Source organism: Carassius carassius, chromosome 23, assembly GCF_963082965.1.
Source record: "Carassius carassius chromosome 23, fCarCar2.1, whole genome shotgun sequence".
Classification (NCBI taxonomy): Eukaryota; Metazoa; Chordata; class Actinopteri; order Cypriniformes; family Cyprinidae; genus Carassius; species Carassius carassius.
In genome coordinates, this window is record NC_081777.1 from 29,269,452 (window position 1) to 29,295,146 (window position 25,695).

Below are 25,695 nucleotides of genomic sequence, written 5' to 3' on the forward strand. Positions count from 1 at the left end.
AGAATGTTAGGGCTCTAGATACGGCTTTGGATGCGTCTAGCTCAGGGATTCCTGTACATTGTTCGGTTCTGGCAACAGAGCCCCTGCAGCTGGGCAACTGGGTGATGGTGAGGCAGCGTAGTCGTGGGTCAAAACACCGCTCTTCTGTTCCGATCAAAACATTAAACAGGTTCTCCCCACTCAGTGATGCACCCACTGAGAAACCTGATGAAAGTGCTCTAGTTATTGGAGATTCTATTGTACGGAATGTGAATATAGAGACACCAGCCACCATAGTCAAATGTTTACCGGGAGCCAGAGCGCCTGACATCTTGGCAAATTTAAAAGTGCTGGCTAATGCTAAATGTAAATACAGTAAGATTGTTATTCATGCCGGCGCTAATGATGTTCGACTTCGCCAGTCGGAGATCACTAAAATTAACATTAAAGAGGTGTGTGAACTTGCAAGCACGATGTCAGACACTGTAATATGCTCTGGTCCCCTCCCTGCTTACCGTGGTGACGAGATGCATAGCAGATTGTCATCACTCAATGGCTGGATGTCTAAGTGGTGCCCACAGAATAACATAGGTTTCATTGACAATTGGACGAGCTTTTGGGGCAGACCTGACCTGTTGAAAAGAGATGGTCTTCATCCCTCCTGGGGTGGTGCAACTCTTCTCTCTAGAAATATGGCAAATAGTCTTAGTGTTTATACTTGACTAACTGGGGCCCAGGTCAGGAAGCATACAGACTGGCTAAACCGACCTTCTGCTAGCTGCCTCACGTCACAGAGGTCAGCTAATTCTCAGCACATAGAGACTCTTTCACCTAGATATCACACTATAGAGACTGTGTCTGTTCCCCGAACTAGAAAATACAAAAAACGTCCAAACCAAGTTAAGATTAACAATTTAATTGAGGTTCAACAAATAAAAAACAGATGCAATATGGATAAACAAATGATAAAGCTTGGCTTATTGAATATCAGATCCCTTTCTACGAAAACACTTTTTGTAAATAATATGATCACTGATCATAATATGGATGTGCTCTGTTTGACAGAAACCTGGCTAAAACCTGATGATTACATTATTTTAAATGAGTCCACCCCCCAAGATTACTGTTATAAACATGAGCCGCGTCTAAAAGGCAAAGGGGGAGGTGTTGCTTCAATTTATAACAACATTTTCAGGATTTCTCAGAGGGCAGGCTTCAGGTATAACTCGTTTGAAGTAATGGTGCTTCATATAACATTATCCAGAGAAACAAATGTTAATGATAAATCCTCTGTTATGTTTGTACTGGCTACTGTATACAGGCCACCAGGGCACCATACAGACTTTATTAAAGAGTTTGATGATTTTACATCCGAGTTAGTTCTGGCTGCAGATAAAGTTTTAATAGTTGGTGATTTTAATATCCATGTTGATAATGAAAAAGATGCATTGGGATCAGCATTTATAGACATTCTGAACTCTATTGGGGTTAGATAACACGTTTCAGGACCTACTCATTGTCGAAATCATACTCTAGATTTAATACTGTCATGTCACTGATGTTGATAGTGTTGAAATTATGCAGCCAAGTGATGATATCTCAGATCATTATTTAGTTTTGTGCAAAGTTCATATAGCCAAAATTGTAAATTCTACTTCTTGTTACAAGTATGGAAGAACCATCACTTCTACCACAAAAGACTGCTTTTTAAGTTATCTTCCTGATGTATCCAAATTCCTTAGCATATCCAAAACCTCAGAACAACTTGATGATGTAACAGAAACTATGGACTCTCTCTTTTCTAGCACTTTAAATACAGTTGCTCCTCTACGCTTAAGGAAGGTTAAGAAAAACAGTTTGACACCATGGTATAATGAGCATACTCGCACCCTAAAGAGAGCAGCCTGAAAAATGGAGTGCAGCTGGAGGAAAACAAAACTAGAGGTATTTCGTATTGCTTGGCGGAAAGTAACCTATCCTACAGAAAAGCATTAAAAACTGCTAGATCCGATTACTTTTCTTCTCTTTTAGAAGAAAACAAACATAACCCCAGGTATTTATTCAATACAGTGGTTAAATTAACAAATAATAAAGCCTCAACAAGTGTTGACATTACCCAACACCACAGCAGTAATGACTTTATGAACTACTTTACTTCTAAAATCAATACTATTAGAGATAAAATTGCAACCATTCAGCCGTCAGCTACAGTATCGCATCAGACAGTGCACTATAGACCCCCTGAGGAACAGTTCCACTCATTCTCTACCATAGGAGAGGAAGAATTGTATAAACTTGTTAAATCATCTAAACCAACAACATGAACCTTTTCTGTCCAAGATACTAGAAAAGGTGGTATCCTCACAATTATATTCCTTCTTAGAGAAAAATGGTATATGTGAGGATTTCCAGTCAGGATTTAGACCATATCATAGTACTGAGACTGCTCTCCTTAGAGTTACAAATGATCTGCTCTTATCATCTAATCATGGGTGTATTTCTCTATTAGTTTTATTGGATCTTAGTGCTGCATTTGACACAATTGACCACAACATTCTTTTGCATAGACTTGAACACTTTGTTGGCATTAATGGAAGTGCATTAGCATGGTTTAAATCGTACTTATACGCCATCAGTTCGTAGCAGTGAATGAAGATGTATCATATCGATCACAAGTGCAGTATGGAGTACCTCAAGGCTCAGTACTAGGGCCGCTACTCTTCACGCTTTATATTTTACCCTTGGGAGATATCATCAGGAAACATGGTGTTAGCTTTCACTGTTATGCTGATGATACTCAGCTCTATATTTGAAAAACTAATGGAATGCATAGTCGATATAAAAAACTGGATGACGAGTAATTTCTTACTGCTAAATTCTGAAAAAACAGAGGTGTTAATTATAGGACCTAAAAACTCTGCTTGTAATAACCTAGAACACTGTCTAAGACTTGATGGCTGCTCTGTCAATTATTCGTCATCAGTTAGGAACATAGGTGTGCTATTTGATCTCAATCTTTCCTTAGAAAGCCACGTTTCTAGGATTTGTAAAACTGCATTTTTCCATCTCAAAAATATATCTTAATTACGGCCTATGCTCTCAATGTCAAATGCAGAAATGTTAATCCATGCATTTATGACCTCAAGGTTAGATTATTGTAATGCTTTATTGGGTGGTTGTTCTGCACGCTTAGTAAACAAACTACAGCTAGTCCAAAAGGCAGCAGCAAGAGTTCTTACTAGAACCAGGAAGTATGACCATATTAGCCCAGTCCTGTCAACACTGCACTGGCTCCCTATCAAACATCGTATAGATTTTAAAATATTGCTTATTACTTATAAAGCCCTGAATGGTTTAGCACCTCAGTATTTGAATGAGCTCCTTTTACATTATAATCCTCTACGGCCGCTACATTCTCAAAACTCAGGCAATTTGATAATACCTAGAATATCGAAATCAACTGCGGGCGGCAGATCTTTTTCCTATTTGGCGCCTAAACTCTGGAATAACCTACCTAACATTGTTCGGGAGGCAGACACACTCTTGCAGTTTAAATCTAGATTAAAGACCCATCTCTTTAACCTGGCATACACATAACATACTAATATGCTTTTAATATCCAAATCCGTTAAAGGATTTTTAGGCTGCATTAATTAGGTAAACCGGAACCGTGAACACTTCACATGACACCCTATGTACTTGCTACATCATTAGAAGAATGGCATCTACGCTAATATTTGTCTGTTTCTCTCTTGTTCCGAGGTCACCGTGGCCACCAGATCCAGTCTGTATCCAGATCAGAGGGTCACTGCAGTCACCCGGATCCAGTACGTATCCAGACCAGATGGTGGATCAGCACCTAGAAAGGACCTCTACAGCCCTGAAAGACAGCGGAGACCAGGACAACTAGAGCCCCAGATACAGATCCCCTGTAAAGACCTTGTCTCAGAGGAGCACCAGGACAAGACCACAGGAAACGGATGATTCTTCTGCACAATCTGACTTTCTGCAGCCTGGAATTGAACTGCTGGTTTCGTCTGGTCAGAGGAGAACTGGCCCCCCAACTGAGCCTGGTTTCTCCCAAGGTTTTTCTCCATTCTGTCACCGATGGAGTTTCGGTTCCTTGCCGCTGTTGCCTCTGGCTTGCTTAGTTGGGGTCACTTCATCTACAGCGATATCGTTGACTTGATTGCAAATAAATGCACAGACACTATTTAACTGAACAGAGATGACATCACTGAATTCAATGATGAACTGCCTTTAACTGTCATTTTGCATTATTGACACTGTTTTCCTAATGAATGTTGTTCAGTTGCTTTGACGCAATGTATTTTATTTAAAGCGCTATATAAATAAAGGTGACTTGACTTGACTTGACTTAATGTAAATAACATTTTATTAGTAAATAAACAATACTTCTATGTTTTGATGTAAGTATTGTGTAAGTAAAGTTGTAAGTAAAGGCTGTAAGTATTTATGCATGGTAGTGGCTTTAATTTATACAGATTTATTTATACATCATCATATGAAAGTAAATTATACTGAAGCTATAAAACTCTCAAATAAAACATTCTTATTAGAATTTAAAGAAATTACATCATTTATATTGTAGACAAAGTATTTCTTTTGTAAAAATGTAAAACAAAAGAAAGCAACAATAACAACAACAACAGTATTTTAATAATAATTAAAAACAAATTTCAATAAGTTTACATTTATACAGATTTTATTTACAAAAAGTCATCATATTAAAGTAGTGTCTTTACAGTAATTAGAATCTAAAACATTCCGAAATAAAACACACTTAGAATTTACTTCTATTCTTCTATTCTATACAAAATCTTGCTAATGTAATGTAAAAATAGCATTTGAATAAATGTTAAAAATGTTTATTTAAATGGTAAAGTATGATGGCCGTGTTTGTTGTACAGCCTTTCATTTATAACGATTTTAAATTATTTTGGTATTTTTAAATGATCATATTGAAGTTATTTATTTAGAGGAGTAATTACTTAAATAAATAAATAAATAAAACATTTAAGTTATTGTTGTGAAAATACAATGTTACAATCAAATATACAGTATGTTTGCATGTGTCTGTGTGTGTGTGTGTGTGTGTGTGTGTGTTTGGATCCAATCAAAGGTAAATTCAGTTTTAAAAGATTTAATTTACTATGTTAAAATCTTGTGAAGTGTGAAATTAACGGCACGTCATAATTGTCTTCATCCAGTTCTTTTGCTTCTTGCTGTTTGTAGTATGCAAAGTGCATTGAAGTGATAATGATTTTGTCAGCTGGCCAAACTGAAGCAGCAGTGAGCAGCGAGTGCTTGGGCTCATAAAGACTGGGATACAGCAGGTGTGGCAGGCGGCAGAGCTGTAACAGTCTGCACAAAACATCTTTGACTAAACTTGAACTATCAAACATCCCACTAATGCCACAAGCTTCTCCGCATGAAAAACCTGGGTGTTTAGAAGAACGAGTCGGAGCTAATTATTTTTTAAAAGCCTTTATAAACCTCTCAAAAACAGCCTCTGTGGACAAAGCTAGTTCTCTGTGCACAGAACTGAACGTGCATGAAGAAACAAAAGAGCACAAGATTCAGGTCCTCCATTTTTTTTTTGTCTCATGTAATGAGATGCTTGCCATTTGTGCTGTGAATAATTTGAGTGATAGTTCCTGAGTAATATGACACTTACATCATGCTTCCCTCTGAATTCATTTTTCAGTTTTTGTTATGGACTCTCAAACTACTATATTGAAAATGGCAAAGATAATGTGCTTCAAACCAAAATTAAGTTAACTGACTATTGACCAAACCCAGTTTAGATTTATCATATCAAACATTACATGCTTTATAAATTTGTATGTATTTTGTATTTAATAAAGCTTCATTTTATGGACCACATGGCAGAGGCCTATATTCCCCATATTGCAAAGTCTTCAAACAACAACATTAAAACATGAGGAAACACTGAGGAAAATCTATCTGTCATGACTAAATGAACACTTTCCGATGTGGAAATGGGATATATCATTGCTCTTGCTGACTTGAAGAATATAAGATACACACTTTTTCTGGAAGCTTAAACATTTACAACGGTTAAGCTTCTGCAATTGTGTTGCGAGTGCAGTGCGCTTGCAAAGAGACTCCGCCCACACGCTGTTCTGATTGGCTGTAATTTTTGAATGATTTTGTAGTTTATTTTGTATAAAATAATAAAAAATAGAACAATGTATTTATCTCACAGTTAAGACTTAAAAAATATTTTTTTTGTTCTCAAATGGAGAAACAAGTAGGATGTAAACTCAGAATACATAGAGGAAAAGTCAAAATTGCAAGACGTAAACTTGGAGATGTGAGAAAGAAAGTCTGATTTCTGTGTCGCAATTCTGACCTTTTTTTCCACATTATGAAAAAAAAAAAAAAGTTCTGGTACTAATATGCCCCATCTTTTATGAGTGTAAGTACAGGTTGTTCTTGAAATCTTTTGTCATGTGACTGGAATGACACAGGATAAAACCACATCTATTTGTTGCAAGACGAACATTGGACAGTATTGAATGTGGCAAGAGGAGGCTTTTCACTCTCACCTCGAGCTCTCAGCTATCTGCGAGTGAAGATGAGATCAGATTAGTGCTAAAACTGGCACTGACAGATGCTTCGTCTCCCGTCCCGATGATCCCTTTAAGTGGAGAGAAGTCATGGTTCATAATCCAACTGCAGGTGGCATCAAGGTCATCTGTGAAAGGCTCAGCAGATTTATGTTAAAGCATAAGTTAGAGTATGAATATAACGGGGAATGTATAATAAAGTGTATGTGCAAACAGACAAGAAACGATAATAACAATAACAATAGATTAAAACAGCAAAGGAGATGATGAGGCTTGTCATTAAGACATCCAGACATGGCACTATTGTGATGTGAATCTCCGGTTACACCGGGTCAGATATTGCGTGTAGGACTCTGCCAGGAACTACACAGTCTATGAATCTCTGGAGTGTGCCATCAATAATTCAATAAAGAAGATGAGCACTCCTTTTACCGTTCTTTTCATCTGGCTAGTGTGCTGTTTTATTTTCTCTTCCTATTCAGCCAATAAAACACTCATCTCTTTTTAATGCAGACCCAAAAACTCCAAAAGGAACTCTAAATATTCACTGTGGATATCTAGAGGAAGAAGCACGGAACATTTTATTTAAGCACTTTATGGATATGTTTAACATAAAATTCTGTGCATCGTATGTGACTTTTTTGTATGCATTGATGATGCAAAGATTGACTTTTCCATTTCCATTTCCCACAATGCAATCAAACTGTTATCTCCATGTAACAAAAGAATTAAACTTCATATCAGCCATGATTTTTAATATCCCCTCAGTGGAGTGGAGTTCACACCAAACTGATAAAAATCTATGTATCTATTTCCATTTTTATTTTTACTTAAGATGCTTATGCTGATAAAAAACAAACATTATTAATAATATTTTTTATAATACTTGGATGCAATTTTTGTCCCCAGCAATATATAATGTATTAATATATATATATATATTTATATATATATATAAAACATAAAAAAGTTAATTTGCCCTCATTTCAGTCCAAAAACAATACATCCCTAAATGTCACATTTGTAGAAAAAACTTTATCTGTCTATAACTCAACATATAACACTTGTTGTCTAACACATAAAATATACCACTTATAATACATAACCTAAATGCAGGCTACTAGAAGATTGGAAATTGGATTTTCTTGCAATTCTAAATACAAATCTTTGTATTTCTAAAAGTACAGAATGTACTGTCATGTAAATGTATTTGCTGGTTGCTGATATCCTCCTTCCTCAGATTAAGCACTCTATCCCTTTTGAAAACTTTGATCTGAAGAAGCCATTTCACATGGTCAGAAGATGAGTGAGGAAAAGGCTACTTCCATTAAAAGAGGTATTAGTGAGCATTATAGTGTTAATCCAGGGACCTTGAGTAACCTGGTAATCTGGATTACAGCATGTGCAGATCATCCTGTGGTTTGGGCTGGTGACCCTTCAGTCAAATACCATCTTCATAGTGCATTAGCATGTTTTCTGTACCATTTTAATATTTCATCTACTGTGAAGCTGCTTGAGTAAACATTCGCAACCGTATGCCTTCCTCTGCTCTGAGTTTCTCATTAATATGTAATCTTTTGCAAATGTTTAAGTGCCCCAAGGGGCCAGTAAACACACTTATTTAGCTTCTATGGCTCGGCATAGAGAAATGTGCCATCCTTTCCATAGTTAATTTACTGGAAGTTTTTTTACAGGGTTGCTGATCAGGTCAAAAAATCTTCAAGAGATAGTCCACACACACACACCCCCACAAAAGATATTACATCATCATTTACTTGCCCTCGTGTTTTAATGTGTTCCTTTCCTCTGTGGAACATGAAAAAAAAAATACTTTGAAGCATTATAAAATTTCAATTTCTGTTGACTTGCATTGTGTTTTTCGTCCTATCTATTTATTTTTTTTCTTCATGCGGTGGAAGTCAAAAAAAACTAAAAACCATTTTTCAGTTTTGTTAGCAACATTTTTCAAAATATCTACTTTTTTATTCCACAGAACAAAGAAAAGTATACAGTTAAGTCCATCAAAACAAGTTGAATTCAGCTGCTCTAAAGCAGCTCTACAGGTTTGGAATAACATTGGAATAACTATCCCTTTAAAGAGTACATTTTAAGTTCAATATATCCAGGGAGAGTATAGAACCTGCTAATACGAACCTCACTGCTTATGACAGGGAAGCAGCTGGAAGCTTGTGGGCTCATTTGCCCTCTTCAAGGCTAAGAGCTTCCTGCCATGGGTGTATTTCAGGTCACCTCTCCATCCACTGGAGAAGAGCTATTAAAGTCAAGTCAAGTCAAGTCAAGTCACTTTTATTTATATAGCGCTTTAAACAAAATACATTGCGTCAAAGCAACTGAACAACATTCATTAGGGAAACAGTGTGTCAATAATGCAAAATGACAGTTAAAGGCAGTTCATCATTGAATTCAGTGATGTCATCTCTGTTCAGTTAAATAGTGTCTGTGCATTTATTTGCAATCAAGTCAACGATATCGCTGTAGATGAAGTGACCCCCAACTAAGCAAGCCAGAGGCGACATCGGGTGTTATGTGAAGTGTTCCTGGTTCCGGTTTACCTGCGTCCTAAAAAAATCCTTTAACGGATTTAGATATTAAAAACATATTAGTATGTTATGTGTAAACCAGGTTAAAGAGATGGGTCTTTAATCTAGATTTAAACTGCAAGAGTGTGTATATTAAACATCAAGCAACATTTTCCCTGCGCATGGCTGGTCATGTGTCAGTGCTCTTCAAGATTTTCTCAGTGGCAGATAAATTCAGCTCAAAGCAGAAATGAATATGGAATTTGTAAAGGTACTCATGAAAACAACAATAAGCTGCCAGCACCAGATGTCATGATTAGGTTTTGAACAGATGGTAACAAATGAGGTACCATTAAATGAAACAGACTTGTTCCCAAATGAAATATGAATTGCACTGCAAGATGGTGCATGCATATATATATATATATATATATATATATTCTCTAACAAATTACATTTGAATTGAAATAAATACTAAGCAGATTACCAGATAAGCTTCAATTTTAATTGCACTATGAGGTTAACAAACTACTGAATTCATATGTGTGGTTCCTCTATATTGTTCTACATCAGGTAAAATACTGAATGATGGTAGTTGCATGGCATTTCAATGAATACCATGATGCATTAGGCCTGTATATGTAGTCTATATGAAGTCTCTTGGGGTGGGCATATTATACCGGCACAGCTGCAGATGTGATGGGAGGTCAACTCACCCAGTGGCCTGCAGGGACGTGCTGTTTTTCACCTTATGTGGCAGCAGTTGTAATGGCATGGCCTGTTCTGCATTTACACACCAGGGTAACATGGAGGTTTTTTCCTTCAGGTCTCCCAGCAGGTGAAGTATCGTCATGCCTCTTACCGTACAGTAAAACAATATGCAACACAATTGCAAGGGAATTATATTTATTCATTTTACAAACATGTTAAAGACACTATGATTATCAATTAAAATGAGGCAGAGGTCGTCTGTAAATTAATTGTTATTTGGCAGTGTCTTTTTTTATTCAGATTAGAATTGCAGAGACAGCAGACCTGGAGTAATGCGTCTTTCTCACAGGGACAACAGTGACATAACAGAAGCAAAGCCACAGCTAAGGGTTGCCCCAGTCTGGGATCCTGCTCATGACATTTGTGCTAGCAGCACAGATTCTTACCCATTACACAGCCTGTGTGGGTCTGTATCTGCATATGCTCTGAGGAAAGGGTAAACCGAGAAAAAAAATCAATATTTCCCTCTTATTAATGCATGACTAATCCTTCATTCAAATATATTTGGCATTCTCAACTCCACATGCTCTCTCATTCAGTTAAGAGGAAATACGCTCCCCAATTATTTCTGTCTATGAATACTTATAATATTTTTTGAATATGGGGATAACTGAACAAAAATGTGCGATAGATAGACAGACAGACAGACGGATGGACGGACGGACAGACAGACAGACAGACAGACAGACAGACAGATAGACAGATAGATAGATAGATAGATAGATAGATAGATAGATAGATAGATAGATAGATAGATAGATAGATAGATAGATAGATAGATAGATAGATGTAAATCTTTCAATATATTTATGAAATCTATATGATTTGTCAATGCACAAGTTCTCATGGCTCTGGTTTCATTATGTCAAAAAAGTGTCTGTCAGTTAATGAGAGACCCAATCTGACATAAGATGTTTTGAAATGAGATGCTTTTGAAAGTAGCACATGGCTGAGTGGTTGCCAATGGTGATTAAGTGAAAGTGACCTATATAGAAAACAAAGCCTATTTCTTTAACTGAAATACCATACAATGGTAGACACAGCACATAAAACACATATGATCATCTAAAATCATATTTCTAGTTGTAGTAAACTTAGAATTGGTCTAATTCAGTTTTCCCATTTTTAAGAACCCTATAAATGAACATGACAAATACTTTTCTGGGAATAACTGACTCACACAGTTAAGTTATAACATTAATACATTTCTAGGGTCAGAAAGAAATGGTAATGAAACCTACATAATATTTTTGTGTGAGAAATCTTAATTAACATTGCATATGTAAAAAATAATAATAATAAATAAATAATGAATTTCATAGTATGGATTTTTTTTTTTTAACATGATTAATTAAAATATCTTCATTTAGTGTTCAACAAAAGCAAGAAACTCATAAAGATTTGGAGGGAGAGTAAATGATGACAAAAATAATTTTTTTGGGAAACTATAACTTTTAGTTTAAAACAAAATCAGTGCTTCTAAAACCTTGAGATAAAGAAAGAGTCTAGAAAGGACTAGAATTAGGCTTGCAAATACTTACATTTTAAAATACAGTAAAAGTGGAATGTAGACTTGTTTAAATGCTTTGGTTGTTGTACTGGTATTCTATTCCATCTGTTTAGTCCTCATGGGACAGCTCTTTCACAGGGAATCTTTGTAAAAAAATTATTTTGCATCTCTTTTAAAACATTGAATAATATGTTTGCTATTTTTAGGGTCTATTTGATGTGGTGCACACAGCTCTTAAAGTGCTAATTATGTTTGAAGCATCTAAAATAAGAATCACAAGTTCAGTTAAAGCCCAAATTTAAGCTCTTGTAAGCTTTGCTTGTTAACAAAATAAACCTTATAAGCCACTCAGCATCAACACTTCCAAGCAGGGTTAATGTTATAAGGTGCTCCACAACTACTTGAGAGGTATTCAGATTAGTAAAGGAATAACTATATTTGATGCAGACCTTTTCAGCCATGCCATCAGTGTAATGATTTTTGAATATCAGCTCTGATTAAATATTGGACTGCATGTTCTTTTTTTAAAGGTAGCACTGCCACCTGTTCACTATTACAAAACATTTAGCCTACTGTGGAGAGGCATCAAGCAAAGCACAAAATAAAAGCGTAAACGGTTTATTTTAATTCTATATTATATGAAAGCATTTTTAAATAGCCTAATATAACACATTTTATAACAAAGTTATTGGTATAGCTATTAAAAGCAACCTACTTTTAAGAGACCTATAAAAAAGGGTATCAAATGGTATCTGCCAACCAATCGCGACAGGTTTGGCTGATCTTCCAGGATGTGAATGCTAGACTGATAATTTCACTGGCAAGCATTTACTCCTATTTAAGCTCTTATCACGGATGACGGACGAATAACGGATCGCTGCTGCCTTCTGAAAATCTCGGCATCTCCATCACCATCACTATCAGCATCATCACCAACAGCCACAAACATTACACGAGAACAGCTCCGGCGCGATTAAAACGTTCGGGCGTTTGTTTACATTCAGCCTTCGGAGAATCCGTTTACATTGCTCTCTCTCGGAATGCCTTTGTGACGTCATGGAGGTAGACGTTCTGTTTGGAGTTTTAAAATGACCACCTGTTATGTTTCAAATGGCATTGCACGTTGTGCAAAAAGAGAGGCGACGTTTTAAATTCATGCGGACATAGTCTGCTGAAGTCTTCTAATCTCCGGCAACGCAACTAAAGCCGTTTAGGGATCCATTTAGTGATAAGCCCGACTGCTGCTGTCTGTCTGCATCAACAGGGAACATGGATGGTGAGGAATTTGCAATGACGAGAGCGATGATGATGATGATGAGTGCACTCGTATGACTGCTCTGCTCCCGTGGAAACTAAAAGACACTATCATCCAGCGTTTTCACTAGTTTTGTGGATTTTCGGTGAAAAACCTATCTGTATCACCGCGCAAACATGGGCAAAGACGAATGCAAGACCATGTTGGATGCGCTCAACAAAGTCACAGCTTGCTACAGGCATCTGGTCATTGCTTTGGGGAGCACATCTGATTCCCAAAACCTCAGAGAGGAGCTCAAAAAGACCCGAAACAAAGCCCAGGAGCTGGCTGTGGCCAACAGGACTAAACTCACGGCTCTTCTGAAGGACAAGAACATCAGTAAAGATGATCGAGCCGAATATGAGCGCCTCTGGGTGCTCTTCACCAGCAGCGTGGAGCTCCTGGAGGTGGACATGAAACGGTCCTTGGAGATCGGACAGGATTTTCCTCTTAAAGTGCCAACGAGACACCTCATCCAGACAGGAATGACGGGCAGCACCACCACCGTGGCGGCTCGAGCCATGAGCGTTCAAAACATGAAGTACGAAGCAGACGCGAACATCGACACCGTGGACCTCAAAGAGCTGGAGACCGAGATCGCTCAGGTGGACCAGATGATGGAGGAGATGGAGATGAAGGTCCAGGTGGCCCCGTGGGCAGTCGAGGCGAAGCAAGAGGCAGGAGCTGAGCTGAAATCCACTGTCAGCGTTGGGAATTCATCGGTTGGTGTCATCTCCATCTGTGAGGAGGAACCCAAAGAAACTGTGGAAGGAGAAACTGGGCTGATGAAAGTATTTGCAGTGATCATTTTCACCGCGGTTTTGCTCATAGCTGGAATTCTGGGGTATCTGGTGATTAATCTATAATGGATGAAAATAATCTATCTGGATGACAGTGGCTCAGGGCTTTAGATGTTCTTATGGAGGAAGCAACACGTTGCTACGGTTGGTCTGTGAAATTGTGGGGGTGATTTATGATGCTCTTGGTGTGGAGATAAGCAGATCACCTCAATGGGTATTAGTAAAATGCATCAGTGTTTACTTTAAAGGGAATACCCAAAAGGAATAAAAACTCTAGTGGTGGTCCATCATGACCGGTTCCTCAACTCATGAATGTAAAAACTGGACAGATCACAACCAGAAGTGGGATTGTCTCATAAAAGCTTTTATTTTAGCAAATTTGTATCCTAAAATAACTGTCACTCTCACTATCTGGAAGTTTCACCACTCGGTAAATGAAGACTACAACATTTGTGACCCTCTGTTAGAGCATCAGAGGGCTGTGCACATTAAACAGGTATTTGTTTCACAGTTTATGTAGGTAGGTGACATATTTAAGGTTGCTCATCGTGTTTCTGCAGACCTCCTGAGGATTCACGCCAAGATATTCTTGTTAGTCCTTCTGCAAGCTGTCTGTTTATGTTTCTGCAGATAGCCCATCTTTGACTGCTTGTGCTCTTAGGTGTGTTCTGAAAAACGGTCTGTTATAGTTTATTTGTATATATGAATTGTACCTTTGTTAAATTAGTGTATATACAATATATTTATTATAATAAATGAAGTAAATGATGCTTGTGTTTTGTTTGGGTTTCAAGGCTGTTCACTTCAGCAAGCACTTGATGTTGAATATGGGTGGTGTCTCATTCCACACTGTCTTCTATCTTTTCTTTAACCTTATTTAGCCATATAGTCCGATCTCTCTGGTGTCTCAGAGGCACTTTAGAAAACCATATTAGTGCTGATTTATCTTACGCAATCAGATCTTGAGTGAAGCTTATATAGCCATTGTTATTTTTAAAATCTGATCCACTTAGTTAATTTTTTTTTTAGACTTCAGGATTAAGTTGGCAGATAATTCTTGCTGAACTAATTAAAAAGGTGTTTATAGAATAATTCAAAATCCAATTTACTTGTGTAGTCTTACAGTGTTTCCTCACCACAGGCCATACGTTGTATTTTTGACTTTAATGTGATTAGCTGTTAGTCCTCTTTAAACCAAAGGAAGATTTGTACTGCGCTGTGCACAAAGCATCCTTTACTGCCTAATGCTAATATTGTGTGGTTTCTGTTCATAAACCTATTCCACATGTAAATTAAATTATATGTCTGTTAAGTGCATGAAAAACTTTGTCTAAAACGTTTCCACTCACAGTCTGTTAATTTAATCATATGCATCTCCTTCTACAGTGTAACCAGCTTTTACTCAAGTTTGATTGATTAATTAGTCTACCGCCGTGCCGTGCGACTCAGGAGTCCATAATGATTGGAACAAACACTTGTTGAGTGGCTCCCTGGAATGGAGCGTCAGGTAAGAAAATCGATGCCATTTAAAGGCCAAGGCAGGTATCAAACATTCATTAGGAAAGCTAAGAGAGAACTGAAACTGCAGCAGTGCTTGTAAACATATGGTATATAACGTATATACAATGATTTCTTTATTTGTCTTTGTGTTCAGTAATCAAACAGAAAGCAAAATAGCAATTTTTGCAGTTTTCCTGTTAGTTAGCAATGAGCATTAAAACAACTAATTAATATTTAGCTATAGTGCACATCAAAGTAGTGATATAACTAGAAACTTCTAGTGATATTTGGGGAAGTTTGGGGATAAATCGCATGGATGCATCGGTTTATTTTTAGGTATTCAAGTATTTATTACATGGGTTTTGTTTACTTTGTATTTATGTACTCACTTGTAATAAGAATGATAATTGATAATCACGTGAAATCCTACTTTTGTTCTTTATTTCTTCTGCTGGTTTGATATTGCCAATTTATTGTTTCCAGTACGGTTGAACTATATTTATCTTACAATGCGGAAATACCAAATAAGGTTAGTTTGTAGCTCCACAGAAAGAATATGCATTTATATCAATTGTTTTTGAAACAGATGGACAGAATATTTACATGCTTTCAGATTCATTAAATGCCATAACTCTTAAAGATGACTTTGTTACCTTATCATTCTAATTGTAGGTTGGATAGAAGTTTAAATTTAGGGTCATATGCATATGGAAAAATCAGGATATCTTGGAAGGCTGTAATAATTTGATTGTCAGACCTGGAAAAACCATGCACTTTTTTTTAGATGATATGCTCTCTCTCTCTCTCTCTCTCTCTCTCTCTCTCTCTCTCTAAACAAATAAATTTGGAAACTGTGTGTGTGTCAAGAAAGGTCATAGATTGATATCCACTGGTCAGATGTGGTAACTCTGTCTACAACCCTGTAGAGAGTTACTTCAAATGATAAAATATGAACAGAAAGTTCTGATGGCTGCTCAGTGCCTTTTATGACAACGTTTTATTTTAGATTTTGTTGTTGCTGCACGTTAGTCTTAAAAGCATTAAAATACTGGCCTGCCACCTATTGGACAAATACAAAATAGTGCACTTGCACCTTTTTATACTTTAACTTTTTATCAAACTTTATACAAAATGCATTTTGCATCAAAATTGTGCTAAAACTACCACACCACTAACAATAGTTTTCACCCAACAAACACACTTTGTCCTTCATAAAACACTTCATAAAAAAATACTTGCAACATATAGCATTCTTTCTTATGTGCAAAATGATTTACAAAACAAGAATGACAGCTCTCTACTGTTCAGCGTTTAATTTAGTATATTTGAAATATATTAGTATTACTGTAGAAATGTAGCAAAGCTGTCTTATTCAGTTTTGATCTACTTGTTGAAAAATGGGTGCTAGTGATGGTAAAAACTGTAGTCTTTCCTTATACAAGGGCTTTATTTGACTGAAAATTGAACAGGTTCACTGAAGGTGAAAATTTGAAGTTGAAACATTAATCAATCTTTTAATCAAAAATGATTTTACAGAGCTAAGAGTTATCATCACTGAAAGGAAAATGTGTTTTTTTTTATCTAGTAAAAGTCTTTAGCAGTCTCTATATTGATGATGATATGTTTATGTTTGAACCTTTTGTTTTTTCTATGAAATCAGCACTGATGTTCAAATCACATATTCCATGTTGCATTTTTGATGTGGTTTCCTCATACCAGTCTATTATTGTAGTAGAGCAGTTTACTTGCCCTTAAGTGGCATGTGAAAACAAAAAGAACAAGGACTTCATTTCAGTTGTCTGTCATGCATTCTTTTCTTGTGTAAGTGGGCAGTTCTTTACGGTAATAAACTGTGGTGTGGATCAGACTTCAGGTTGTTATCAAAAAGTTTGGGTATAATAGAGATATCTTGTTAACTTCTTTTAGGGATTAAACCAGCAATTTTAGCCCAATAGTATGATTAAATCATATACAACTTATACGTTTAAAACACGATCCTTTAGAAATCATTCTAAAATGCTGATTAGCTGCTTAAGAAATATTTATTATGATCAATATTGAAAATTGCTGTTGCTTAATATTATCAGGGAAACCATATACTTTTTAGGATTCAGGGGAATATAACATTTTAAAAGAACAGCATTTATTTGAAATATAAATCTTATATAACATTATAAAAGACATACTTAAAAATTATAATAGACATACTTAAAAAAAAAATCCTTCCTTAAACGTTTGAATTGTAGTTTACACGTCTTTTGAATCCGATACTAAAACTTAAACCCTCTTCTGAGAAATCATGATTTAAATGTGAAACTCACACTCGTCAAAGCAAAGCTTCTCACACACTTGCAGATCATGTTATTGTTAACAGGTTCAGAGAATTGCAGTCCAATGCCAAATGTCCTGTGTCTGACAGCAAAGTTCACTGTGGGTTGGAAAATCTTGTTGCAAATAATGAATATCTCTGAATTAGCAGATTATAGGTTGTTGTATATGAGAACATTTCCTGCTTTCTTTGCTCTTTTCCAGTTTCTCGCATGAGAAACTGAATTATCTGAAATAAGATATAAGTCCACTTAGACAATGCCTGTTTGCTTTCTGAAATACCACCAGGTTTACCAAGAGTTCAAAACTTGAACAGAAATTCTTTCTGGACTGCAGACTTTGAAAGGTACTTGCTGATGCATTTAGTTGGAAGCATAGAACTGCATTAGGCTTGAAATCAAGTGACAAGATGAAGCTAACACTTTCATTTTTTTTTCTTTGCATGAAGGATGCAGCATGACAGTGATAGAACTGTGTGATGAAATGAAAGATCATCGAAAACATCCAGAAAAGCCTGTAAACCAAGAATTTCAGACTGGATGGGTGGAAAATACTTTTATGATCGATGGCACACTGATTAGATTGAGATCACAACTTTTTGTTAGAACAAGTCAAACATGATTTTACTACAATTAATAGTCATTTGGACCCGAATAACCTTATACTTGCAGGGTTTCTGAGAGCCTTAAAAAGTCTTAATTTACACTTCCACAAATGAAATGTTGCATGCACTGTAAAAATTAATATCTTTGTCAATATCTATATCTTTTTTTCCAGTACAAATGTCTAAACGTCCCTAATGCAAAATGAAGATAAAAATTTTTTTTTTGTGAATTTATTTTTGTTTATAAACAATGTTTATGCTTAAAACAAGAACAAATGGGGTATGAAAACTTGTTTCCCCTTTGAATTAAGTTTTTTAATGAATTATTTTGGCAGATATTTGTCATTTTGTTATCATAAATTCACTTCATTTTGATACATTTCTCAGAAAACAAGACTTCTTATGCATAATTTTTGCGTCTACCTTGATTTAAGAATTTTAGACATTTGCACTGGAAAACAAGACAAATATATTGAGGAATAATATCATGTTTGTGCAGTGTGATCAAATCAGGCACAGTAAAAGTTATTTCCATTTTCTAGTTAAACTATTTTTTGTATAAAATGAAACGAATAGTAATTAAGATCGGTTGTAAGTTGTATTTTCAGTTTTGAAATGTGAAGAATTCATGTTCTCCATAATGAAGTATTGTGTTCCCTTCAATCCATTTTTTTACTTTTTTTTTTAAATTGGTCTTAACTCTTTTAGAAGTTTTTAATTTACTTCAATTAAACCTGAAAAAATCCCGTACTTATATTATGTTTCAAAAAGCTCTGTATTTTACTTTGATATTCTTTTACATTGTACATTGAGATGTGTATTGGGTTTGAAATGAATCCAAAATAAGATGAAACGACTTCCTGCTTTACACAATCTCAGAACATTTAGTTTATATTTCTATACATTACAAGTAAGTTTCACAAGCAGAATGACATTGTGACAAATGATATCAGTGTCTGACATTGACTGACAGCTTAATAAATGTTCTCTAATCCTCTTTGATGAGCAATAACAGAACAGAAAGTGATACAATAGTTCCAATTAAAAATTCCACCTTGATGGAAAATAATTACAATGATCGCCCATCTGCATCAGAACTTGCTATCAGCCAAGTGTAAGTTTACTGAACAGTTCTTGTGCTGTGCTGATAGTAACTTATTTTTGTCATACTATCTGTGACTATTGTTAAATAGAGTGCACAGATTCTTCATGTTGATAGTGTTTTGCGCCTGAATGCTAATGAGTTGAATGCCTGTCAGTGGACTGTGCTTTCCACCCATGCGTTTAAAAGTATAACAAAAACAAACAAAAATATTTGTCGTTGGTTATTTTTGCTTTCATTTTGATGACTTGTATGATCAGGTGCGATCGTTTCGTCAAGGAGACATGGTACGTAAACATATACTGGAACAATTGTTAATTGATCAATTCCTTACAATGCAGTGTTGTGCTGACAAGCTTGAGTTTCAGAGTCACGCCATCACATTAGAAGCTGCTTTGACAATTGATCTGTAGCCTCAGTGTAACTCCGCAACCTGATGAAGATCTGCCCCAGAACTAATTACAGCTTGCTTTGTTTGTGTGTGTAAACTGGAACTGAACTGGACAGTTTATATGATGTAATTTGAGTTGATTTTGATTTGTTTGGTGTGAAAGGTGTTTACCGTTGAACAGTTGGGTTTCAATGGATCAGTCTCATAAATATTTTCATTAAATATCTTTTTAAAAATATTTTACATTTATTTTATTTGATTATATCTTGACTCCAGAAATATCAGTACAACGCAAGACTGTCATTTCAGTCAGCATAACACTTTTAAATACAACCAAATCATGCTATATGTTAAATATTTTCATGGTTATTTTATTTATTGAGCCAATTTGGCATTGATTTGAATTCATTAGATTGGTGTGAAAGCATTTCTTATGCTCTTATTTCTTATGCCTTTGGTGAATATGAAAACAGATGAAAACAACAATATACTCTAGAAGCTATGTTCATTTAATTATCTTTGTGGATATGCATTATCTAAATTATTTTTAAATCAATCTGATACTCATTTTCTTTATATATTTTATTGTCATCAGCAATCTAAAAAGTGCAATAACAGAGATACACACTGATAGACAGAAACAGTGACATTTAGGAAAAATAACTCTAACAACCATTTATGGATTATAATACAATATAAAAAAAAAAAAAAAAAGATCAACCAAGTCTATTAAAGCCAGAATCTTCTATCAGTGAGAAAAGAAGACACATTTTTTGAAGTCTTAGAGAAGATCCATTAAATTTCATCTGATTTAAGAGCCTGATATTTGACGTCTGATCTCCTGGTTCTGTAGATGAGAACACCACACACCATGCCAACAGCTGCAAGGAGACATCCCACAATGAAAACCAGATTCAGGTTCAAGACTGTGGAGGACACTGTGGAAAAAACACAAAAATATGTCAGTCAATACATCATATATAGTAATATATATATATCAAATATTTCTATATATTAAATTATATTTACATATTTATAGATTTATAAATTATAATTAAACAACTAATTTATTTGAAATATGTATTCTTATTTTATTTCAATAGAAAAGACTTTAGAAATATAACACAAGATGTTTCATTGAATGCCCCTTTAAAATAGTATTCCATAAATAATCATTCTAATCGAATATGTTTTCTTGTTTCTGAGGTTTTACCTTCATGCTCCTCTACGCTCCTCTTCAGCCGCAGGGGACCCTGGGAGACTAAGTGACTGCCGGTCTGGATGGGAGCCTCTCTTCTGTGATGGTGGTGGGCCGGTGGAGCGACTGTGCTGCTGATGCAACCCTGAGAGCAGCGGGTGTTGGGATTGTTGGCCTCGCACAGAATCACCGAACAGCTGAGGAACACCTAGGGAGAAAGAGAGAGATGAAGTCATGGCTGTCTGGAATACTCAATTCTGATTGGTCAGTAGCAGCATTATGTTTTTGTACAGTATGTTGGCTGCTAAACGACTTTCATCATAATCCAGTCAATCAATCAGCAGGTTTTTACCTGCTCATGCATTCCGATGAACTGGAAGGCTTGCAGGCCGAAGCGGACCATTGGCTCGTGGCTTGTGTAGAACTCAACCGTTTCATCCAATATGCACCTGAAGAACATAATTGATATAGAATTAATCTGATAATGCTAATGCATCTGCAGCTCATGGTTGATTGTTCTTACCCGTTTTGGATAATTGTGTAGGGTGTTTGGTAGTTGGGGTCATTGTATGGTGTCGCGACACAGGATTCGACAAAAAGCTCGGTGTTGTTGATTGTAGACTGGGATTCAATCTGCATGTAAATCATCTCCCCAAGCTCATACTCTGCCGGATATGCAGTCACGTCTATTTCTGTGAGGTAGTTTGCTGTTTTGAAGAGTCCGAAGCTGTAGGTGAGGGTACCAAAGCCTTTCTCTGTGATGGTGGTTATGTGTCTCCGTGCGGTGAACTGCAGTGAGATGTTGTTTTTCTTCTCGTAACGACAGGAGAACGCAATCTCCACCTCGTGCTTTCTGGTTATGATGCTGTTCGGGTCATCAGTTGAGAAAATTTCATTCTTGAAAATGATGAACTCTTCATCCTCCTGTAGAAGGGAATGGAGAATGAAAAACTTTTAAACACACCAATGCCACAACAAACATGAATGTCCAAACTTCTGTTTTCCATACAGCAAAAGTGGATGGAACTTATTACCAAAAGCACCAAAAATACACCACAGATGACGGAGCTTTCTCAGCTTTCAATGTTCAAAAAGAAAAGTTCTGACTTGTGTGTTTAAGGGATGATGGGAAACTAAATTGGTTCGAAAGGACATGAGGAACATTTAATTTTTGATAATTTCTTCCTTTCTTTTGAGCCTATGAGAAGAGTTTTACCTCAATCATGGTACCACAAGCATTGAGGGAGAAGTTTGCCAACACATGAGTGCCGTTTGAGTCCAAAGTGCAGGCAGGATCATTGAGTCGCAGATAGTCCTTGTGGAGCCCGACGGAGTGCAGCTGCTCAATTTCAACGACCATGTTGTTTGCAGTGCAAATCACATTTGCATTCACTGTAAATGTGTTCAGTCATTAGAACTGATACCAAAATTGTGCAGGCAAAACATAGTTGTCCAAGTAAAAGTGAATTACTAACCAGTTTGGCGTCCAACGGTGATGATGACACATCTCATTTCAGACTGATAAACGCTGCTTCTGTAAATCAATAATAAATAGTAATATTTATGGAATGTATGAAATTCAGTTCTGCTAGATTTTAAATATTAATAGTTTACCCACCCGCTCATGCTCTCAGCAATGAAACACACGGGAAAATGATCGCCGAGGTCGTTCCTCATTGGTGTCCATCTGATTGCATACTCTCCAGTGCTCAAAGCATGCTTAGTTATGTTCAAAGGACCGCTGATAATGACATCAGTAACCCTGAGAATGAAAAATAAACCCATGTTAAACACCCATCTAATAATTGAAAAAACTTGATGCATTGATTGCATTCACATGTGTATTACGTTGCATAAGCTGCTGCAGCCTTAACCCGGATTTCCACTTCACTGAGTGGCGTAGCTTGGATTTCATCTCCATTTCGTGGCGTTGGTGACACAAAGTGAGGTATGTAATGTCCCTCAGTGCAGGAAGGAGCAGCTGAATCAACTGCAGTGATACAAATGAGAAAGACACACATTAGGCACACTGATACTACTAATATGTTTAGGTGATTGTTGAGAAAGCCTTACCGAGAAGACTGAATTGCAGAGGGAGCTTGCTGAAAGGTTCGTAAGATCGCTGATGTGAAGTCATGGAAGTTGTGTACTCTTGAGGTGGTTCTGTTGTTGTAGTTGTGGTTGTGGTCTGCAGCCACCACCACCATTGGGCCGATGTAGGTGAAGCAGCGGTTGTGTATTGCTGTTGCCACCACCACCATGGAGTAGTTGTAGGTGCAGCGGTGGTCGACTGCTGGTTTTGCCACCACAACCACCATTGTGAGGGAGTAGTTTGTTGCCACCATGGTACAGTTGTGTAACTTTGGTAATACCAGGGGTACGGTGTCACATTAATTGACCTTCGGTGTCTTCCACCACTAAGAGAGCATCTGTAAGAGCTGGAGCCATCAGTATAAGCCAGAGTGGTGTGTTTCCTGGGGAAATCCTCCACAATCAGCTCAAATCCGTAGACGCCTGTTGTGGAGGCATAGCTGTAGTCCAGTGTGCAGGCACGCTAATGAATAATTGAGATGTTCAAATTAGTATGTTTATTGTGTTTTTTCCTTATTTTTTTCAAAAACGGTTCTAGTAGCTTTTATTAGGTGATTGATAGAAGCTGCCAGAATACAGGTTTCTTACTGTGTGGAGATTAAATGAAATTACTAAAATAATCACATCTGTTGTGTAAACATATTTTGTAAAGAGTAATCATTTTATTTCACGAATGCAACACCACGAACACGACGTTTGCTGTTTTAATGCCGTATTTGTTTTACTTTACTGCTGAGCAAGTGGAGGTAAATAACCGCTCTTGCTCTCTCTCCTTTTTGTCTTGTCCGATGCATTCTAGTGAATTAGTTCATTTTAAACGCTTCTCCTTCTTTCGTTTGTAGCTTTAGAAAGTTTGATTCATTCCAGGGAATCTTTCAAATTCAATTCAAATTCAAACTAAATAGTGTGAAAGACGGAATCATTCTGATAAACTGTTTCTTTCTGACCGTTCTAAATGAACAGCTTTTAAAAAAATTCAGCATTTCATTCATAATAAATAATATATTCTTTCATTCTTCTCTGTAGGTATAATACCTTAGTCTAATAGGGTGTAGCCTATTCTAGTTTTTATTTAATTCAGTTTTGTTTTATTTAGTAGGCTATAAATGTATAATTTTTCAAGTTTAAAGTTTTCATTCCGATTTGGATTGTCATTCAGAAACACACTAATAGGCTGCAATGAAGATTCACCCACAGATCTGGCCTTCCCACTGGTTCGTAGCTGTATAAATTACATTATTCTGTTAATATTTTGCGTTTCTTACTTGATCTAGTTGGAAACCACTTGGCTGGTCACATGTGGCACATTCAGAATACTGCTGAGCTCCATATCTACATCTGACCTGGTCACCATCTGGGTCATAGGCTATCAGATGATATTTACGAGGACAGTTTTGGGGTACACTAAAGGATAAAAATTTTAACAAATATATATATATATAAATATATAGATCATATTTTCATCACATTTTCAAATTTAAGTTTTAACATGCATTCTCATTAGTGATTAATTGTGTTCATAGGAAACTATTTAAGACTAACCGTAGAAGCTGTAAAGTAGTGGTGACAGGTGAACGGTTGGGTTGATTGGTATCAGCCCTTATGCCTAGATCTACATGTGCTTTGAAGAACCACGAACCAACACCATTGACTGTAGGCACCCAGCAGCACGAGGAGTCCCTGCGGTACAACGGTGTATTTTAGATAATGTTGAATGTACATTTCAATATTCATTTTAAACAAATTCAGTTACTCACTGCAGATCAAAGGGTGTGTTTCCATGGATGTTTCTTGTGACAACATTCTCTGATTGGCACCAGCTGTTGGTGTAACCACTTCTGCCGTTAGAGCTTCTATCGATTTGACCTTCTACACTGCTGGATTCATAGCCACAATTTCCAGAGGCGCAGAACCACCAACTAGACGTACACCAGTCATAGGTTCGCTTGAATCGAAACTCAACCTGTTGACAGAACACTGGTAGAGTCAGTATTTATTTTAATTTCACTTTTCACATTTTGGTGTTATAGATAATTAAAAATGCAAATCAGTGACAACAAATACCGCATTATATCGTAACAAATCATAATATAATATAATTTACTAATTAAACTGTTCAAATTATACATATAATTTTAAGAGTAATAGTCATCCCAGATATCTGTTTAGCCAATTAATGTCAAAGTTCAGAGAAAAATACTCTTCATCAATAAAAATTGTTACTTTATATTAATCTATTCTTAAAAATGACGTTACTTTCTCCATCTGATTTATTTCCATGGTTGATTCTCCCCATTTCTGTCATTGATATATTAGTACACTGCAGTGCAGCATTAGAATTATATTTTATTTTTTACATTTATGTGCAGAGGACCAAATCAAGTGTAGAATTCATTTTCATAAATATTATTTTAGCTTATCGACTTAAATTAACCAACCAACATCTAATATTATTTCAAATGTATTCTTTTGTTATTTTATTCTGTATGCATAAATAATGAAAACATTTTCAATTAAGTTCATCATTTTACATTTTTTCTGTATTTATGTAAATAAAGGGCAGTGTTGCATAATTCCGCACTTTTTAAATACAAATAAAAAATAAACTCTCACCCTCATGCTCCCATCTGCATTGGCTCCTTTAGGGCTGAAGGTCACCGAGCCTCCATAGTGGTGTTCTGCTAAAGCAATGGACACCAGAAGCAGAAGATTCAACACCACAGCTGAGGACATCATGGTATCTGAACCCGTGAGCTCACTTCACCTATGAGACGCACCTGAGCAGCTGCTTTTATACATCTCAGGTGAGCAGGAATTCAGGGATGGGTTCAAAAGCATTTTTGTGCGATGCAGGGAAACACACACACACAAAACAATTTGAGGGTAGTTAAATGCTTCTTCTGAGAAGTCACATGATTCAATTCTGAAACTAGCCATTGATCAGAACTTACTTAAAGCACATACCTCTTCAAT

At 36.3% G+C, this 25,695-nt stretch overlaps 2 protein-coding genes across 2 annotated transcripts; one reads left to right on the top strand and one right to left on the bottom strand.

The window, feature by feature from the left end:
• Positions 1–12,187: 12,187 nt before the first annotated feature.
• Positions 12,188–14,278, top strand: LOC132101733 (regulator of G-protein signaling 9-binding protein-like). The gene has a single exon (XM_059506909.1). The coding sequence runs from the start codon at positions 12,846–12,848 to the stop codon at positions 13,572–13,574; it is 729 nt and encodes a 242-aa protein (XP_059362892.1). The 5' UTR covers positions 12,188–12,845; the 3' UTR covers positions 13,575–14,278.
• A 5,839-nt stretch (positions 14,279–20,117) lies between these two features.
• LOC132101990 (uncharacterized) lies at positions 20,118–25,495 on the bottom strand. The gene is made up of 13 exons (XM_059507201.1): positions 25,336–25,495; positions 24,480–24,685; positions 24,265–24,402; positions 23,988–24,126; positions 22,705–23,185; positions 22,480–22,621; positions 22,250–22,393; positions 22,107–22,165; positions 21,848–22,023; positions 21,155–21,555; positions 20,984–21,080; positions 20,647–20,839; positions 20,118–20,371 (listed from the first exon to the last, which is right to left on the bottom strand). Exons 1-13 carry the CDS (start codon positions 25,456–25,458, stop codon positions 20,229–20,231), a joined length of 2,442 nt encoding a protein of 813 aa, XP_059363184.1. The 5' UTR covers positions 25,459–25,495; the 3' UTR covers positions 20,118–20,228.
• Positions 25,496–25,695: the final 200 nt, after the last annotated feature.

Coding starts and splice junctions, on each gene's coding strand:
- LOC132101733 (XM_059506909.1), top strand. CDS start 12,846: ATGGGCAAAGACGAATGCAAGACCATGTTGGATGCGCTCAACAAAGTC.
- LOC132101990 (XM_059507201.1), bottom strand. CDS start 25,458: ATGATGTCCTCAGCTGTGGTGTTGAATCTTCTGCTTCTGGTGTCCATT. Junction 22,622..22,704: donor TCTGCAATTCAGTCTTCTCG/GTAAGGCTTTCT, acceptor GTATCACTGCAG/TTGATTCAGCTGCTCCTTCC. Junction 22,394..22,479: donor GCTGCAGCAGCTTATGCAAC/GTAATACACATG, acceptor TTTCATTCTCAG/GGTTACTGATGTCATTATCA.